This window comes from Staurois parvus, unplaced genomic scaffold (genome assembly GCF_062004578.1).
Source record: "Staurois parvus isolate SC_StPar_1 unplaced genomic scaffold, SC_StPar_1.0 ptg000363l, whole genome shotgun sequence".
In the NCBI taxonomy this organism is placed as follows: Eukaryota; Metazoa; Chordata; class Amphibia; order Anura; family Ranidae; genus Staurois; species Staurois parvus.
The window spans coordinates 493,195-508,471 of record NW_028318159.1 but is presented as its reverse complement, the minus strand read 5'-3'; the positions used below and the strand labels follow the sequence as shown (position 1 = coordinate 508,471).

Below are 15,277 nucleotides of genomic sequence, written 5' to 3'. Positions count from 1 at the left end.
ACCGCCCACACAGATGTGAACAGAGCCTAAATGTTAATGTGGATCCGTCTCTAAAATCGTTACCTTCCAGCTGCAGGGGAACTACATCTTCCAGCAGACGGTAAGAAGGGCATGCTGTGCCCTGTAGTTTTGCAAAAACTGAAAACAGGCGGTTTGCATAGTTGCCAACATTCCCAAGAAATTTGTAGGGACACTTTTTTTTTCTGTAGGTGGAGCATTATTTTAATTAGGGGTGTGGCATTCATTAGTGGGTGTGATCTTAAAAAAATGGGCGTGGTTTAAATTGCCAGCCCATATCCTCAGTAAAGACCATCCTCAATACAGGCCCCATCTTAGGCTCAGTTCACATATGTGTGGGTGGTGTCGCTGGGACCCACACAAATACCTGCAACCACACTACCCACACAGAGGAATGCGGGACCCACACAAATACCTGCAGCTGCACCACCCGCACAGAGGAATGACCCAAATTAGTTCTAATGGCACACCGCTCGCATTGGAAATCGCAACTGTACTGCAGGCTGTACAGGCTCCAGTGACTTCTTCCCTGTGTGTTCCAGGGCAAATGAATAGACTCTCGTGCCCGCGCAAGTCGCGGCATGTGAACCTGGCCTTAGTACAGACCACCCTTCCTTGTCCCCCCTACCATAATACAAACTCTCAACTCCCTTCCAGCCCCCCTCCCCAGCATAGAACTTTAAAGATCAACAGAAGTCTCATTATAGGGGGAATAAAAAAGAGGGAGGGGTGAGCAGAGTTGGAAGGATAGAGAAGGGGGGGGTGAGCGGAGTTGGGGGGGATAGAGAAGTGGGGGATGGAGAGGGGGTGAACAGAGCTGGCGGGGATGGAGAAGAGGGGGGAGAGCAGAGTTGGGGGGGATACGAGGGGGGGTGAGCATAGTTGGAGGGTATAGAGAAGGGGGGTGAACAGAGTTGGAAGGATGGAGAAGAGGGGGGTGAGCAGAATTGGAGGAATAGAGAAGAGGGGGGGGGGTGAGCAGAGTTGGAGGGGAGAAGAGGGGGGGGTGAGCAGAGTTGGAGGGTATAGAGAAAGGGGGGTGGTGAAGGAGGTGAACAGAGTTGGAAGGATGGAGAAGAGGGTGGTGAGCAGAGTTGGGGATGGTGAAGAGGGGGGTGAGCAGACTTGCGGGTATGCAGAAGAAGGCGGTGAGCGGAGTTGGGGGGGATAGAGGAGAAGAGTGGGGGCGATCAGAGTTGGAGGGATTGGAGAAGAGGGGGGGGGGGTGAGCAGAGTTGGGATGGAGAAGAGGGAGGTGAGCAGAGTTGGGGGGATGCAGAAGAGGGGGGATGAGAAGAGTCTGGGGGATGGAGAAGAGGTGGATGAGAAGAGTTGGGGGGGTGGAGAAGAGGGGGTAAGCAGAGTTGGGGGGATGAAGAGAGGGGTGAGCAGAGTTGGGGGTATAGAGAAGAGGGGGGATAGAGAAGGGGGGTGAACAGAGTTAGTAGGGATGTAGAAGAGGGGGCAAGCAGATTTTGGGGGATGGAGAAGAGGGGGTGAGAAGAGTTGGGTGGAGGAAGAAGAGGTGGGTGAGCAGAGTTGGGGGTGGAGAAGAAGGCAGGTGAGCAGAGTTGGGGGTGGAGAAGAAGGCAGGTGAGCAGAGTTGGGTGGAGGGAGAAGAGGTGGGTGAGCAGAGTTGGGGGTGGGGGATGAGCAACGTTGGAGGGGATAGAGAAGGGGAATGAACAGAGTTAGCAGGGATGAAGAAGAGGGGGGCGAGCAGAGTTGGGGGGCTAGAGAAGAGGGGGATAGAGAGGAGGGGGGATGGAGAAGAGAGAGATGAGCAGAGTTGGTGGTATGCAGAAAGGGGGTGAGCAAAGTTGGGGGGATAGAGAAGAGGGGAGATAGAGAAGGGGGGTGAACAGAGTTAGCAGGGATGGAGAAGAGGGGGGCAAGCAGAGTTGGGGGGATGGAGAAGACGGGGGGTGAGCAGAGTTGGGGATGGAGAAGAGGAGGGATGAAGTCACGTGGGCATGATGTAATGCGTAAGGGGCTTGGCTCTGGGCAGACGTGAATAGTGAGTTCAGCTGACAAGTGAAGCCGGCATCTGATGATTTGATGGCATTTCATTCATTTCCTACATGTGAGTGTATTACTGCTTCTTAATACATTTTATATTTGTACATCCTGCACCATGGGAGCCGCCTTTGTTCCCTTTTAAGGATAGGAATGTGTGACCTCCATCACCCGTAAAGGGAGCGATCCTTGGCTCTGGTTTGACAATCTATGGAAAGCTGAAAGGTGTTTGATTTCTATCACATGGCTGTGGATTGAAAAAGTGAAGAATCCGTTTTCCTATTGGATGTCATAAAGCGCATTTCCATGTGCTCTGAGGTGAGAGTTCTGTGAGCACTGAGGTGGCACTGTGTGTTATGGGCACTATTCTACTGGATGGTGTTTGGGGATATCAGCACAAGAAGAAAACACGTGAATTATGGAAGAATCTTTATTACAAATTAATTGATTTTACATATATGGACTCATTATGGACGTTTTATTCAGTTATGTCACTCTTTTATTTTTTGTAGCTATTATTTAGCAGCGTTACATCACTTATTTAATTTTTAATTTATGTACAAGCCTTTACAACATTTTCTTCTGCAGTGCTAGCCAGCATGTCCTGTCGCCAGCATCTCCTGTTGTACCACCTCAGACCCCAGATGAATCCTCTCCTCATCCAGCTGTACTGGGTGAATCCCTGGGCAGGTTCCAGTGCCTGCGATGCCACTGCAGTGTGAAACAGTCCCAGGTGAAAAGCTAATCTAGTTTCCCAGCAGAGTGTCTCTTTCCCCTCCCTGGCCCAGGGGTGCAAGTTTACTCACGCAGTCCTTCTCCTGTGCCGCTGGTGGGTTAGTGGCTGCTACCAGGCCTTCTAGTTGGGCCGCTCCTTTCCTGTTGCATAGGTGGTCCTCTTTCTGGGGGCTGGTGAAGTCCCAAGCTTTGCTTCCTCCAAGCTCCCCTGCCTGTAGGTGAGCCCTTCCCCATCTGGGCCCCCTCCCAGGCTCCTCCTCTCCAACCTCACGTCTCCATCTTCCACCCGAACTCCCCCACTGCTGAGCAGGCTCAGTTACTCTTAAAGGATGTCCTGACCCCTTGCCATACATCCTGTCGGGGACTGGCCAGGATCCTCTAAGACAACAGACCTGCCACTCCTCACCTCCGCCCACTGCTTCTAGATCTTCTTTCAAAGTTCTAGTGCAGGGGGAAGTTCCAGAAAGCTGGTCTGCAGAGCCACTCAGCCCTGACCAAAAGTTGACCTCCCTCTGACTATCACACCCAGGCCGCTACTCAGCCCTCCTCACTAACAATTAGAGCTAGAGCTCCCCCTAGCTGACAAGGAGGGAGCTACATTAAAAAATGTGCTGCACCAAATTGTCTGATACTGCAGTACTATGCGATTTGGTGGCTGCAAAATGTACACATTTTCTAGATGCATTAATATTTATTGGCATCTGCATGTGTCAGCAAAGGCAGCGTATTCCTCTGCAGTGTGGAAAACACACACAGAAATTTACATTTCCTGCACTGCTGTGAACCGGCCCTAAATCAGCTTTCTGTTCCTTGGATACTTTAAATAAGATGAAATGAAAGAAAAAGTAAGGCGCTTGTACAAATATTTGCTTTATTTATGTATTATATTCAAATGAAGATAACATTCCGATCTGAAGATGTTTCTGCTTCTCTTATGACAAGTAAATCTGAACTATTACATCTAAATATTTGATTAGAAATGTTTCTCATTTTTCCCTCTCTGGCAGACGAATCAAAGTGTCAAATGTCTTGTTTACTACAGTGCTGTGAATATACAGTGCCTTGAAAAAGTATTCATACCTCTTGAAATTTTCCACATGTTGTCATGTTACAACCAAAACTGTCAATGTATTTTATTGGGATTTTCTGTGATAGACCAACACAAAGTAGCACATAATTGTGAAGTGGCAGGAAAGTGATAAATGTTTTACAAATATCTGAAAAATTACCTTCAGAAGTCACCAAATTAGAGACAGAGTCCCCCTGTGTGTCATGTGATCTCAGTATAAATACAGCTGTTCTGTGAAGCCCTCAGAGGTCTGTTAGAGAACATTAGTGAACAGCATCATGAAGGCCAAGGAACACACCAGACAGGTCAGGGATAAAGTTGTGGATAAGCTTAAAGCAAGATTAGGTTATAAAAAGATATCCCAAGCTTTGACCATCTCACGGAGCACTGTTCTATCCATCATCCGAAAATGGAAAGAGTATGGCACAACTGCAAACCTACCAAGACATGGCCGTCCACCTGAACTGACAGGCTAGGCAAGGAGAGCATTCATCAGAGAAGCAGCCAAGAGGCCCATGGGAACTCTGAAGGAGATGCAGAGATCCACAGCTCAGGTGGGAGAATCTGTCCACAGGACAACTATTAGTCGTGCACTCCACAAATCTGACCTTTATGGAAGAGTGGCAAGAAGAAAGCAATTGTTGGAAGAAAGCCATAAGAAGTCCCATTTGAATTTGTGAGAAGCCATGTGAGGGACACAACAAATATGTGGAAGAAGGGGCTCTGGTCAGAGGAGACCAAAATGGGACTTTTTGGCCTAAAAGCAAAACTAACACTGCCCATCACCCTGAACACACCATCCCCACCGTGAAACATGGTGGTGGCAGCATCATGTGGTGGGGATGCTTTTTAGCAGGGACAGGGAAGTTGGTCAGAGTTCATGGCGAGGTGGATAGAGCCAAATACAGGGCAATATTAGAATGAGTCTGCAAAATACTTGAGACCGGGGCGGAGGTTCCCCTTCCAGCAGGTGAACAACCCGAAAACATCCAGCCAGAGCTACAATGGAATAGTTTAGATCAAAGCATCTTCATGTGTTAAAATGGCCCAGTCACAGTCCAGACCAAAACCCAATGGAGAATCTGTGGCAAGACTTGAAAATTGTTGTTCCCAGACGCTCTCCATACAACCTGACAGAGCTTGAGCGATTCTGCAAAGAAGCATGGGCAGAAATGTCCCTCTCTAGATGTGCAAAGAGACATCCCCAAAAAGACTTGCAGCTGGAATTGCAGCCAAAGGAAGTCCTACAAAGTACTGACTTCGAATACAAATGTCGCCACACTTTTCACAGATTTATTTGTAAAAAATTTTGAAAACCATTTATCACTTTCCTTCCACTTCACAACATCCAATCTCAATAAAATACATTAACGCTTTGGTTGTAACATGACAGAATGTGGAACATTTCAAGGGGTGTGAATGTAGGAATACTTTTTCAAGACGCTGTAGACCTTCAATCTGCTATAGCAGTCAATGACAGAACTAGTGCTGGGCTCTCTTATTGGACAGTCTAGCATCCAACCCACAAACAGAATTATGAAAACGCAGTAATAAATATTACATTGTAAAATAAGGCTTTTGTATGAATAAAGTTTGGAATGTTTGGAAAATTGGCATTGGCACACAATTGGCGCCAATTTTTGTGTTGCCTAGGGCAGCCTAAAACCTAAATACACCACTGGTGCCATCTCCTCATCACTCCGCCTGTATTATCTCTGGATGAGCTGTGTAAGACGAATGCAAGGATGATCATTAGAGACAGCCGTGTCTCCCAAGTCACTTTATGGGGAAAATGTTCATGGCTGACTGGAGTGTCACCCCTTCATGTTCAGAAGTATTGGGTACAAAACAGTTACAAAGTCCTCCCCCATCCTGTCCTGTGTGTATTAGTTCCTTTTTGATGTTTCATTCCCCTCTTGGGTCGGGTTATTCGTATCGAAATCTTATTCTCCTCGTCATCCCGAGCAATGTCCCATTCACAGCTGTAACAGAGGTTCTTCCTCTGGATTCATCCTGTAGAAACCTTCAGTTCTGGTCGGAGGGATTCCAGATTTTTCAGTTCCCTTTTAGTTTCACGGGACAAAGAATTGTTCATGATCCTAGAAGAGAGGATAGAAAGCAGACATCATTAAATGACGGACCGCGGTGCGGACACCGACCAAGCGATGCTCCTGTCTGAACCATCAGCCCACCAGACTAAAGTGTCATATCCCCGCCGCTCAGCAGTCATTGGTTGCTGGGACCGTGGACATCCCAGCAACCAATGACGTCATGTGTGCCCCCTGTGGCTCGGCATCTCTCCTGCTCCTTTTTTGCCCGCAGGATACGATGTGACGTCATGCGGGCGCCTCTCCACCCTCAGCAAGGTTCTCCACCCCCTGCAGCTCGCTACCTCTTCCGGCTCCTGCTCCCTGTCTGCCCTCAAGGTAGGGTGTGTTTCTACTTCAAAAAAGATTCTCAGAGGCATGTCGATGGGCACATTTCATGGTAAATGGAACTCTGATGGGCACACTTTGTTAGGATGCAGTAAAAGTAATTTGAATGTATTTTTTTTTTTACTGAAAATATAGGTTTGAAAAACAGTTACCATAATATAATGTAACAAAAATGTGTAACTACCATGTTTATATTCTACAGGTCGTCAGCTTTTGCAGATTGTTTTGGGGTCTCTGCAGCAGGGAAGGAGTTAAATTATATCTCTATCCAAGAGCAGAACTGTGACATATTGCAGCTTACCAGTCTTTAAGGCCCCATTCACACTTGAGCGTTTTTCAGCGTGAAGTTCGAAGCTCAAAAACGCTCAGGGGGGAAAAGAAAATCAATATTCCTCTATGGAGATGGTTCACATCTCCACTCCAAGTCACCTGAAGCAGAACGGCTGAAGCTCAAAGAAGTTTTGGAGCTACTTTTGTAACTCAGATTGGGAAGATGTGCACGTCTTTGGCGAGTTTTTATTCCCATAGAAATGTGCGATTGGTGTGTTTTTGCGTGATTTCGCACGTTTTTGTGCGATTACCTGCTCAAATAAAAAATGTAAACAAAAAAAAGTAAAAATATATGAATAAATGTAAAATAAATAAAATAAGTACATATATAAACAAAAAAATCATGATATATAAAAAAAACTACATAACAATTAACCCTTAACCTTAAAAAAAATATGAAATTAATTATTATTAATAATAATAATACATTTTTCAGGTGTTTGTGTATTTATTTTACATTTATTTATCATCATCATTATTATTATCATTAATAATAATGTATATTTGTTTGGGTTTATGTGTTTATTTTTTATTAAATATTATTACTAATAATAATAAACGCACAAAATTGCGGTAAAAACTCTGAAAACTGCTACGCTCAGATTTGAATGAAGCCCAAATGTGGTGGCTGCATTAGTTGAATTTCATTTATTTATGTACCTTGATCCTTTCAGAAATGCTTTGTCTTTCTACTCTTCTTATAAGCAAACAAACAATAGTAATTTCCTTCCAAGAAAGTGTCTGTAAATGATCCTCATCCACCCCCCCCTTAAAGAAGTGTGTTAAAATAAGAGAACCCCCAAAAAAGATGTTATACTGCTGTGCGCAATCCATTCCACCTCTTCTGGGGTCCCCTTGACCAGTGCCCCCAATAGCAAGCCACTTGGTGCATGCTCGCTCCCGAGACCTGTTCTCTATGTCCATAAGACAGACAGACAGCCGCGGCTTGGCCTTGCCCTCTTCTCATTGGCTCACTGGCTGTGATGGACAGTGGCTCCCTCTGCTGTTTCAGCCAATGAGAAGAGGAAGTCCTGGGACAGCCAAGGCTCTCATGCACATCATGGATCAAAAGGGGGCTCAGGTGAGTATTAAGGGGGCTGTGGGGGGGAGCAGCACACAAAATGATTTTACCTTCATGCATAAAATGTACTGTATGAAGGTAAAAAACCTTTATCATTTACAACCACTTTAAGCCTGATACACATGGGCAGAAAATCAGCTGGTTCAGCCGGTCTGTTGAACGGCATGCTGGAAAGCCAATGGGTGCAAGCCCTAATCAGTGTATTCTGGCTGGAGGGGAGTCCCCCTGTCAGAATACAATGTCACAGCGGGAGAGATCCCTACATCATAGTGTTGATACAGGGATCTGTTTTCTTTTCTTCTATCCCACTGGTTGAGTGAAAGGAAAAAAAAAACCTTCCTGTGGGTACACAGCTTTACTGGCAGGATCAACAGGAGAAGATAAAGGAAAGGCCTGAAATAAGGAAATAAATGCCTCCAACACATTTTAGAACTGGTAAGCTGCTAGCAATGTGCACAGGAGCCTCGGCTTTCCGGAGCTCTCCCTCCTCATTGGCTATGACAACAGGAAGAACAATTGGCTCCCACTGCTGTCAATCACAGCCAGTGACCCAAAGAGGAGAGAGAGGGGGAGGAGTTGGACTGCGGCTTTGTGTATGAATATATGCGCAGAGCAGCGGCTTAGGAGTGAGCCTGCTCAGGTGCCCCCATAGCGAGCTGCGGGAGACCAGAGAAGAGGAGCAAAATGACTGCACACAGCAGGTAAGTATCACATGTTTGTTAGTTTTCTTTTTTACAAATTGCCTTTATTGTCACTATAAAACATATGATCCATACAGGTCCCATTATATATATCATTCATCAACTTATCATCATGTGTGTGTTCTATTTATTGCCTACATAAGGTCGTGTTCAATTCTAATTATATATAAAGTTATAAAAACCAATCATCTTATTTTAATTCCAATTCTAATCCTGTGAATAAGGCCCTGAAACCGGAGGAGGCCTTACCAACAACCCCCCCCCCCCCATGTGTTGGCGGTATGTGACGCTATTAGTCGTTAAACATTTAAAAAAAACACTTTAAAGTGATACGAGTTTTTGTAATAGACGCGTCTCAATGCCTCCTCCAGGGTTCATTTTAATGACATTGGCAAATTTTTTTTTATTTGCCGCGCTTCCTCCAACATCTCCAACATCATATACACTATACTGCCAAAAGTATTGTCTCCGCCCTCCCAATCATGTGATTCAGGTGTTCCAATCCCCTCCGTGGCCACAGGTGTATACAATCAAGCCACTAGCCATGCAGACTGCTTCTACAAACATTGGTGAAAGAATGGATCGCTCTCAGGAGCTCAGTGACTCCAAGCGTGGTCCCGTGATAGGTGGTCACCTGTGCAATAAGTCCATCCGGGACATTTCCTGGCTACTAAATATTCCACGCTCAACTGTTAGTGGGATTATAACAAAGTGGAAGCAACTGGGAACAACAGCAACTCAGCCACCAAGTGGTAGGCCACGTCACATGACAGGGCGGGGTCAGCGCATGCTGAAGCGCACAGTGCGCAGAAGTCACCAACTGTCTGCAGAGTCAATAGCTAAAGACTTCCAAACTTGGTGTGGCCTTCAGATGAGCCCAACAACAGTGCGTAGAGAGCTTCATGGAATGGGTTTCCATGGCCGAGCAGCTGCATCCAAGCCTTCCATCACCAAGTGCAATGCAAAGCGTCGGATGCTGTGGTGTAAAGCACGCCGCCACTGGACTCTAGAGCAGTGGAGACGTGTTCTCTGGAGTGACCAATCACGCTTCTCTGCCTGCCAATCTGATGGCCATATCTGGGTTTGGCGGTTTCCATAAGAACAGTATATGCCTGAGTACAAAAAAGAGCTGCGTGGTCAAGTTGCCAGAAAGAAGCCTTTACTGCACTAATGCTACAATAAAGCCCGGTGAGGCGTGTCAATGTGTTGTCAGGCATATTGTAACCAGGCTTTTTTGTGGCATTGGCGCAGTAAAGACTTCTTTTTGGCAACTCAGCTCAGTTTTGTTCATATATTGTCTATGGTCACTGTTTTTAATGCACTAATTTTTTTCTATATCCTCCCCTGTATCTGTATGATGTCATTTTTTTTCTCTTTCATTGTAATTTCCTGGTATCCTTTCTGCAAGACAGGCACTGAAATGAGGCAGGAAATTTTACTCTATACAATGTGGAAGAATTTGGTATATATAGTGTTATAGTTTGCTGGAACGTCCTGCATACAAGAAAAATATTCATGATTGCCAAGTGTTTGGTGAGTTCAATTATCTAATGGAAAAATGTCTGCAGTGATTGTCTCTGCTCTGTTCAGGCCAGGCATAGAGGTCTCAGGAAGATTTCAATGGAAACTCTCCCAGAATATGATTGTCTCAGTCAGTCCTGTTATACTCACTGTAATTCCTCTATCCGGCTTGTTGTCAGAGCCGCCATCAGATCCCCGAAATGAGGACCCTCCAGATTGTTCCCAGACAGGTTCAGTGTCCTCAGTGTCGGGTTATTTCTTATTCCAGATGCCAGGTGGGGGCAGGAACTGTCTGTCAGGTGATTACCATCCAATCTGTAGAAGAGAAGAATGTTACCAGAAGGAAATGAATCCCGCCCCCCCCCCCAGGAATGAATGGAACTATTCTCTACATGGATGATACTCATTTCTCTTTATTGGAATCATTTATATTCAATCACTTTATAAATCTCCAGGAAATGGAATTTTCTAAGACAAATGTTATAATGGAGTAGACCCCCCAATATTGTCCTCCATGTGTAGAGACGGTGATATCTCCATACACAGGATGAGCACAGAATACCACTGACATGACTCGTATTGTGCTATCATCTCCTTGTGTATGGAGCATGAATGGGATCAGCAGACAGTGTGAGGCCGGAATCAGCATTGCTAGTGATTGGACGGGAGGATTGTATCTGATATTCTATTTATCTCTGCTGATCAGAGCTCTGTACTCATAGGACGTCATGGCGCTAGGTAACAAATGTTCAGTAATGGGGAGATCTTCCGGAACTGAATAGCAGTTGGCCACGCCAGAAGAAAAATATTTGTTTGATGCTTTGATCACTCATTGCATTAAGTTCAGATTCTCCCATGTATGAGCATCTTTAATGTCATCTATTTATACAGATACCAAACTAAATGTAGAGTGTTACTAAACCCCGGACCCTACAATCACTATATCAGTTTTCCTCAGACCCTGCGTTCACTAAATTTGGTCTCATTGGCCCCTGTTTTTACCATGTCCGGTTGTCCAGACCCCGCATTCACCATATCCGCTCTTCCCGGACCCCACATTCACTCTATCCACTCTCCCCGAACCCTGCATTCACCATATCCGCTGTCCCCGGACCCCTCATTCACTATATCTGCTCTCCCTGGACCCTGCAATCACAAAATATGTTCTCGGACCCTACATTCACTATATCCGCTCTCCCCGGACCCTGCATTCACTATATCTGGTCTCCCACAGTACACACAACATGGAAATGCAATTTTTTTTAGTAAATATAAACTGCTAAATACCTTTTCTCATCAGCAGTATATAGCAGTCTTTTTACTTCTATCAGTGTCCGGCCGAGCACTGGATAAAGCTTGTAGGAGGAGTTTTCTTTCTGCTCTAGGAGGATGCAGAACCCCTGATCTCTGGACAGCGCTGATTGGTGCTGCGTTGATCACATGTACCCTCCCAAGGAAAAAAAAACCTCTCTAGCAATACACACTAAACTGAGCATGTGCAAAATGCCTACGGTTCAGTCTGTCTTATCAGAAGATAAGAGGTGGTTGCTTGAAAAAGGGGAGGAACAGAGCAGAAAGGATCAATCGGTCTTTTTACACAATGCAGAGGATTAACCCCTTAGGTTCCACAGGGAGTATCACAAGCACGCTTTACTGCATCTACAGACTGATTGTACTGTTGTGGGTTTAGTAACACTTTAATGTTTACATTTTATAGTCTATAGGGTCACCATGTTACCATCTGATATTATGCTGTTTGTACCACTTTAAATCATATGAGGACCTACCCAATGTATCCAGTCAGTTTGTATCCAATTAGGAAATGGAGGTAAAGAAGATTGTAAGATCAGACTGTACTGTGTGTGGGGAGCTTTAAGTAAGCTACAGACTATACAATATTCTTTCCTTCCACTACGGGTGGAAAGACAGACAATTGCTCAATCCCCCCATCAACACAGTCAGAATGGATGGGGGAATCACTCCTGCCGCACAACTGTGTTCTGCCAACAGGAAGCCTTCCCTGCCAGCAGAACACTGATCACTGTTAGCTGCTATAGACCTCCAGCAGTGATCGAATGCAAAAAGTCCCAGAGGACGGTTGTACTGAATGTGATTGACGGATCAACTTCAGTACAACCAGCCTGCCCATAGATGGGTCAGATCTCGGCTGGTCCTTACTAAACCTGTCCATATTTGATCCACTTATGGCCAGATGTAGAAAAAGTCTAATTTATTGCTGATAACAGAGTTAGAGAAGATCCGAAGATTTAGACAATTGAATGTTAATCTGTCAGAATATGATTGTCTCAGTCAGTCCTGTTATACTCACTGTAATTCCTCTATCCGGCTTGTTGTCAGAGCCGCCATCAGATCCCTGAAATGAGGACCCTCCAGATTGTTCCCAGACAGGTTCAGTGTCCTCAGTGTCGGGTTATTTCTTATTCCAGATGCCAGGTGGGGGCAGGAACTGTCTGTCAGGTGATTACCAACCAATCTGTAGAAGAAGAGAAGAATGTTACCAGAAGGAAATGAATCCCCCCCCCCCCCCAGGAATGAATGGAACTATTCTCTACATGGATGGAACTCATTTCTCTTTATTGGAATCATTTATATTCGATCACTTTATAAATCTCCAGGAAATAGAAATTTCTAAGACAAATGTTATAATGGAGTAGACCCCCCAATATTGTCCTCCATGTGTAGAGACGGTGATATCTCCATACACAGGATGAGCACAGAATTCCACTGACATGACTCGTATTGTGCTATCATCTCCTTGTGTATGGAGCATGAATGGGATCAGCAGACAGTGTGAGGCCGGAATCAGCATTGCTAGTGATTGGACGGGAGGATTGTATCTGATATTCTATTTATCTCTGCTGATCAGAGCTCTGTACTCATAGGACGTCATGGCGCTAGGTAACAAATGTTCAGTAATGGGGAGATCTTCCGGAACTGAATAGCACGCCAGATGAAGAGAATTTGTTTGATGTTCTGATCACTCATTGCATTAAGTTCAGATTCTCCCATACACCTCTTGGCCACCACCAGTCCAGCTGGATTGGAGTGGAGTCTCCCTCTGGTGGTGTCCAAGAGGTGTATGGGGACACATGGAGTACTATGGCTGATGAATCCAGGTAGTGCCATGGAGACTGTATAGGCCATGTGGAGATCTACAGGGGGGCCATTTCTCACCAGTTATTGGATTATATTATAGGCGTGATTATTTGGGATTGTTGGTAAGGGTACCCACTCCTTACTATAATGAGAAGTGTACACTGTGTTGGCTTGTCTTTGGGCACTGAAGAGTGATTCACACACACAGTGTTGTTTCACCGTTTCATTCACAGTTCTTTTTTACACTTTTTCACAATTTTTCACTGCAAAGTTTTGATGGGATACTCACTTGAGTGATGTCACATGTTTATATGTAGATTATAAAAGATAATGCACTATGTGATGTTTTTCTTTTTTTTGAGGGGACATTTATCGTGGAAATCGTTGGAAGGATTTATATTTCCTTTGGACACAATTTTTCACTGTGATTACACAGGAAGGCTATGGTTTATATTTTGTGGACTTATTAGGGATTGGACTTCACTTGTAGTGTGTTATTGAGGAGTTTCCAACTATTTAGTAGCATTTTCTGTATTATATTATTTTACACATCTTCAGGGGTGAAGGTGGTGATTGTGCTGTGGAGGAGTTGAATTTGTATATTTATTTAGGAAGTGGTTTTATTTAAATAATCCTGTTATACTCACTGTAATTCCTCTATCCGGCTTGTTGTCAGAGCCGCCATCAGATCCCTGAAATAAGGACCCTCCAGATTGTTCCAGGACAGGTTCAGTGTCCTCAGTGTCGGGTTATTTCTTATTCCAGATGCCAGGTGGGGGCAGGAACTGTCTGTCAGGTGATTATCATACAATCTGTAGAAGAGAAGAATGTTACCAGAAGAAAATGAATCCCCCCCCACCCCCCCAGGAATGAATGGAACTATTCTCTACATGGATGGAACTCATTTCTCTTTATTGGAATCATTTATATTCGATCACGTAATAAATCTCCAGGAAATAGCATTTTATAGGACAAATGTTATAATGGAGTAGACCCCCCAATATTGTCCTCCATGTGTAGGAGACGGTGATATCTCCATACACAGGATGAGCACAGAATACCACTGACATGACTCGTATTGTGCTATCATCTCCTTGTGTATGGAGCATGAATGGGATCAGCAGACAGTGTGAGGCCGGAATCAGCATTGCTAGTGATTGGACGGGAGGATTGTATCTGATATTCTATTTATCTCTGCTGATCAGAGCTCTGTACTCATAGGAAGTCATGGCGCTAGGTAACAAATGTTCAGTAATGGGGAGATCTTCCGGAACTGAATAGCACGCCAGATGAAAAGAATTTGTTTGATGGTCTGATCACTCATTACATTAAGATCAGATTCTCCCATGTATGAGCATCTCTAATGTCATCTATTTATACAGATACCAAAATAAATGTAGTGTTACTAAACCCCCGACCCTGCATTCACTATATCCGCTCTCACTGGACCCTGCATGTCAGGGAATGGGAAGATCGCCTCGGCGATCGAATCTGCACATGCGTAGAATCCTGACAAGACATGCAGGCAGGCACTAGGACCCAGGCGCCCCTGTCACCAATGACGGCGCCGGGCAGGCACTAGGACCCAGGAGTGCCTGTCAGGAGTTGGGCGGCCTATTTAAAACCCAGCTCTTGCAATGCTCAAGTGCCGTATGGTCTTACCTGTTTCCTGAATTTCCTGTGAGTAGATTGTTTGTTGCCGACCCTGCCTGACCCTGATTTGCTGTCTGTCTCCTGTTCTGATCCCTGGCTTGTCTGACCATTCTCCTGCTTAACCCTGCACGTTCTGATCTCCTGTTAACGAACCCGGCTTGTGACCTGTTTATTCCTCTGCCTGCTGATTTTGTACCACACTGCCAGCACTGTTACCGACCCGGCCTGCCTGACGCTGCTCTTGTGACCTCCTCACATCAGACTCTCACCTGCTATACACCTCCAACGGTGCTCCTACCACAGCTGGGTGAACTCAGGGGCCGCGATCTGGTCTCGGCCTGCTCCAAGTCCATCCCCACCATCAGGGGCTCTGGTGAACAAGCAGGTAGGGACTTAGATTCCGCGCCTTGGGGGAATCCGGTCTGTGGAGTGCTAGAGGTACCGCTGTAGGATCCCTGACACTGCATTCACTATATCTGCTCTCCCTGGACCCTGCATTCACTATATCCGCTCTCCCTGGACCCTGCATTCACTATATGCACTCTCCCTGGACCCCGCATTCACTATATCCGCTCTCCCCGGACCTTGCATTCACTATATC

The 15,277-nt window shown here is 45.4% G+C and overlaps 1 protein-coding gene and 1 long non-coding RNA gene across 2 annotated transcripts in view; one reads left to right on the top strand and one right to left on the bottom strand.

Moving 5' to 3' along the window:
- LOC149456342 (uncharacterized) overlaps positions 1-15,277 on the top strand; it is a 75,175-nt gene that overhangs the window by 44,542 nt on the left and 15,356 nt on the right. The gene's annotated exons all lie outside the window — the stretch shown is intronic.
- LOC149456341 (NACHT, LRR and PYD domains-containing protein 3-like) overlaps positions 3,624-15,277 on the bottom strand; it is a 48,710-nt gene continuing 37,056 nt past the window's right edge. Inside the window, exons 8-11 of the mRNA XM_089685154.1 lie at positions 13,671-13,835; positions 12,236-12,400; positions 10,057-10,221; positions 3,624-5,937 (exon numbers count right to left, since the gene is read on the bottom strand). Coding sequence (XP_089541280.1) covers positions 5,847-5,937; positions 10,057-10,221; positions 12,236-12,400; positions 13,671-13,835 — 586 coding nt within the window. The 3' untranslated portion in view covers positions 3,624-5,846. The remainder of the gene's footprint in view (positions 5,938-10,056; positions 10,222-12,235; positions 12,401-13,670; positions 13,836-15,277) is intronic.